The 4,379-nt window shown below is 50.6% G+C and overlaps 1 protein-coding gene across 1 annotated transcript in view; it reads left to right on the top strand.

Moving 5' to 3' along the window:
* ABCA3 (ATP binding cassette subfamily A member 3) overlaps nt 1-4,379 on the top strand; it is a 92,969-nt gene that overhangs the window by 12,826 nt on the left and 75,764 nt on the right. The window contains exon 3 of the mRNA XM_015419928.1: nt 4,055-4,182. Coding sequence (XP_015275414.1) covers nt 4,055-4,182 — 128 coding nt within the window. The remainder of the gene's footprint in view (nt 1-4,054; nt 4,183-4,379) is intronic.

Genomic DNA, 4,379 nt, shown 5'->3' with positions numbered 1-4,379 from the left:
CCCGGGGGAACTGCGATCCCCCCCGAAATGACCTCTGTCTGTGGGTACAAAATAGGTAGTTATAGAACATAGGGGAACCCATCTGGAATGCTTAAAAGCCCTGAGTGCCAAAATCCAGAGTATGTGTAAAAAAAAATATATATATAACTTTTGAAAATGTGTATTGAATTCTCACTCTGTTTCTGGAGGCTTGCTGGGTGGTGTTGGGCCACTCAGACAACCTCAGCCTAACCTACCCCCCAGGGCTGTTGGGAAGATCAAATGGAGAAGCAGAGAATGTTGTAAGCCACTTTTGGTGGGACATAAATGAAGTAAATAATTCAAGACACTTTGTCCCCGAAGACTGTGTCCCCGTGTCTCTGCTGCCGGGAAGGATAGAACATTTTGTGTTTCCAAGAAGAGGGGAAGAACTTGACCGGTTTCATAGTGCAACTGGCATTTCTGGTCTGGGTGTTCCTGGGACACAGTGCTAGGAAGTGACAAACAGCCCTACAAAAAAACATCCTAGAGCTGGGAAAAGTGGGGTGATTTAAGGGATTGGAGCACTTACCTTGGAGCAAAGGCTCAAAGTCATGCGGTGAAAGGGACCGGCAGTAGATTCATGTTGGGTGATAGTCAATGTTCCCTCTAAGCTGTGGAGTCTTGTGAGCAAAAATCCTACTTTGTGAGCTACTGGCATTAAAGCTGTGAGCGAGCGATTTGGCTACTGCATGAATTAGTTTGCTCTGGAGCAGTGTTCCCTCTAAGCTGAGTGAGTGTGAGCTAGCTCGCAGTTTTTTAGCCTCCAGCTCACACATGTTTGTCTTAGCTCAGGAAGGAGGGCTCCAGAGCAAACTACTTTATGCAGAAGCCAAATTGCTCGCTCACAACTTTAATGCCAGTAGCTCACAAAGCAGAAAGTTTGCTCACAAGACTCCCGGGCATTCCTACGTCTAAAGAACATTGGTTACATGAGAAACATGTGACTTCTTGTGAGTAACATAAACAAACATTTAACCCCAGATATACTGAGTGTTTTCAACTTGTAATACCCAACAATTCAGGACAGAGAAAATACTTTGGGACAGAGTGCATGGCTGTCTTCAGGAATCTGCCGCCCCAACTTGCCATGGAGGCGGCCACCAGCTTAGATGGCTTAAGAACACAAGAGACGCCAATGTTGGATCAGGCCAAAGGCCCATCCAGTCCAACGCTCTGTGTCACACAGTGGCCAGAAATACCAGTGCCATCAGGAGGTCCACCAGTGGGGCCAGGACATTAGAAGCCCTCCCACTGTTGACCCCCCCCCAAGCACCAAGATGACAGAGCATCACTTGCCCCAGAGTCCCTATCTATACCTTGTGGCTAAGAGCTACTGATGGACCTCTGCTCCATATGCTTATCTAATTCCCTTTTGAAGCCGTCCATGCTTGTAGCCGCCACCACTTCCTGTGGCAATGAATTCCAAGTGTTAATCACTCTTTGGATGAAGAAGGACTTCCTCTTATCCGTTCTAACCCGACCGCTCAGCAATTTCATGGAGTGCCCACGAGTTCTTGTATTGTGAGAAAGGGAGAAAAGTACCTCTTTCTCTACCTGCCCTTTCCCATGCATAATCTTATAAACCTCAATCATGTCACCCCTCAGTCGCTTTCCAAGGGGATTAGGCAAACTCACAGAGAACAGGCCTGCCATTGGCTGTGATGCAGCTTGGAGAAGGAGGCCAACCTAGACAGCCCTCTGGGGGCTGATGCAGCAGAGCTCTTTTTCTGTTCTTCTGAGGGCTGAGGACTTAGGAAACACCTGGAGATTTCGGGAGTGGAGCCCAGGGAGGGTGGGGTTTGGGGAGGGGAGGGAATAAGGCCACAGAGTCCGCCCTCCCAAGAAGCCATTTCCTCCAGGGGAGCTGATTTTGGTTGTCTGGGGATCAAGTACAATAGTGGTAGATTTCCAGGTGCCACCTGTAGGTTGGCAACCCTAGTTCTTACATTGGCCTTCCCTCATTCTCTGAGCACAATTCAGGGGCCCTAATCAACTTGGGGCCACCAAGGTGCCTTGGTATGAAGTGATGTGGCAGTTGAGGCCATCAGAGGGTATCCCTTTTCACTTTCAGAAGAAGGCGTCCCACCAGAGAAAGGGCCTTTTTCTGTGTTTTGGGCCCAGATTTGTGGGATTCGCTTATATCTCTCTGAGCAAAAGTAGCCCTTTCTGCTTGCGCAAGTTCATTCCCACCTCCTCGCCTTCTTGGCTTATGTTATATTTTAAAAATAACTTTGCTAGATCTATTGTGCAAATAGGTTTGGTTTTAAATCTGCTTTTTGCCATTTTAATGATGGTTTTAAATCATGGGGCTCTTGTGCTGTTACCTGAGAGCTGCTCAGGGACCAGGTCGGGGGTAGGGTTGCCAAATGTTACCTACCTTGCCGGCGGGGGACTCCTGCGTGGCTCCCGGTGCGCGCCATAGAGTTTTCCCTTGTATGGCCGTGGCCCCGCCCCCAGCGTGCCCGGCGTCATAACGTCACTTCCCGTAGACGTGCACGCTGGGGCGGGGTTCCCCCCGGGGCCCGATTCCCCGGCGTCGGGGAACGGGCCTCTGGGGCGGGGAGATTTCCGCCCCCCGGGGGGATTTGGCAGCCCTAGTCAGGGGCCAGCATGCCTGATGGACCCCCTTTCCCCACACTGCCTTCAGGGACACAAAGCGTCCTAGTGCTCCCTGGCCGTAAAGAGGCCAGACTGGCCATCACCAGGGCTAGGGCCTTCTCCATGGCAGCTCCACGCTGGTGGAACAAGCTCCCTGAGGACACCAGGGCCCCGCAGAACTTACTTCAGCTCCGCAGGGCCTGCAAGACGGAGCTCTTCCCCCAGGAGTTTGACCACATTTAACATCCTGATGTAACACTGGAGCCTCCCTGGGATCTTTTCCGTCAACTATGTCTGTACTGACTCCTGTTTTGGCAATATTGGATTATGATTCGCCCTTGCATAGGGATTTATGTATGGCACTTTAGATTTTATGTGGTTTTAAATTGTTTTAAACATTTTTATGTAAGCTGCCCAGAGCCTGCCTCGGCGGGGAGGGCAGAGTATAAATCAATCAAACAAACAAACAAACAAACAAAATTGTCTAATAGGCAGGCAGCCTGCAGATACAAGTTTGGTGTAGTGGTTAAGTAAAGGTAAAGGTAAAGGTTCCCTTGCTCGAAAGCCGACTCTAGGGTTGCAGTGCTCATCTCCGTTTCAAAGCCGAAGAGCCAGCACTGTCCAAAGACGTTTCCGTGGTCATGTGGCCGGCATGACTAAACACCAAGGTGCACGAAACACTGTTACCTTCCCAGCGAATTTCTTGCTTTCTACTTGCAATTCTACTTGCAATTTCTTGCTTTCGAACTGCTAGGTTGGCAGGAGCTGGAACTAGAGACGGGAGCTCACTCCGTCATGTGGCAACTTGGGTCTCGAACTGCTGAACTACTGACCTTCCACAGCCTGCAGTTCAGCGTCTTAACCACTTGAGCCACCGCAGCTCCTTAGTGGTTAAGTGCGCGGACTCTAATCTGGGAGGACCGGGTTTGATTCCCCACTCCTCCACTTGCACCTGCTGGATGACCTTGGGCAAGCCATAACTCTGGCACAGCTGTTCTTGGAAAAGAGCAGTTTCTGTCAAGAGTTCTCTCAGCCCCACCTACCTCACAGGGTGTCTGTTGTGGGGAGGGGAAGGGAAAGGCGTTTGTAAGCCGCTCTGAGACTCCTTTGGGTAGTGAAGGGCAGGGTATAATCCCAATCTCTCTCTCTTCTTCTTCTAAGGTAAAAAGAATAAGGTAAATGGAACCACCTTTGTCAGAGGTGGACTACTTCTGAATACTGGTTGCTGAGGGGTAGCTAAGGAGGGGAAGCGTATTGTGTTCATGCCCTGTTGATAGACTCCTCTGGCAGTAGGAAACTGGATGATTGACAAGGGGGATCTTTGGTCTGTTCCAAGCAAGACTCATGTTCCTTGCTTGGGTGCATAAGCTCTCTGTCCTGAAAGACTTGTTTTTCCCCATGTGGGTTTCATTCATTTCCCCCCCCCTCCCTGTAGCCCGAGGCTTCCCCTCCGAGAAGGACTTGGAAGACTACATCCGGCTCGACAACCGCTCGGGCAACGTGCTGGCCGGACTTGTTTTCGAGGACTGTGTTGCGAACAGCCAGGAACCCTTGCCCCTCCAGGTGAGTAGGTCTGCTCCTCGGTCAGTTTCCCGGGGGGGACGAACGCTGGTGCCAGGACCAAACGGTGAGCTCGGTTGGGTGGGCATACCTCTGGGAGTCGTGTTGCCACATTTAACTCAACCGAAAGGCTCGTGTTGAGAATTCTTCTCGTTGACTTCATTTTAAAAATAGCTGGATGAAATTGTGTGTTCAGCGTC

The sequence above is a fragment of the Gekko japonicus genome, unplaced genomic scaffold (genome assembly GCF_001447785.1).
Source record: "Gekko japonicus isolate JY-2015 unplaced genomic scaffold, Gekko_japonicus_V1.1 scaffold3722, whole genome shotgun sequence".
NCBI classification, from domain to species: domain Eukaryota; kingdom Metazoa; phylum Chordata; class Lepidosauria; order Squamata; family Gekkonidae; genus Gekko; species Gekko japonicus.
The sequence above is the reverse complement of the archived record's forward strand: the minus strand, read 5'-3'. Positions and strand labels throughout refer to the sequence as shown.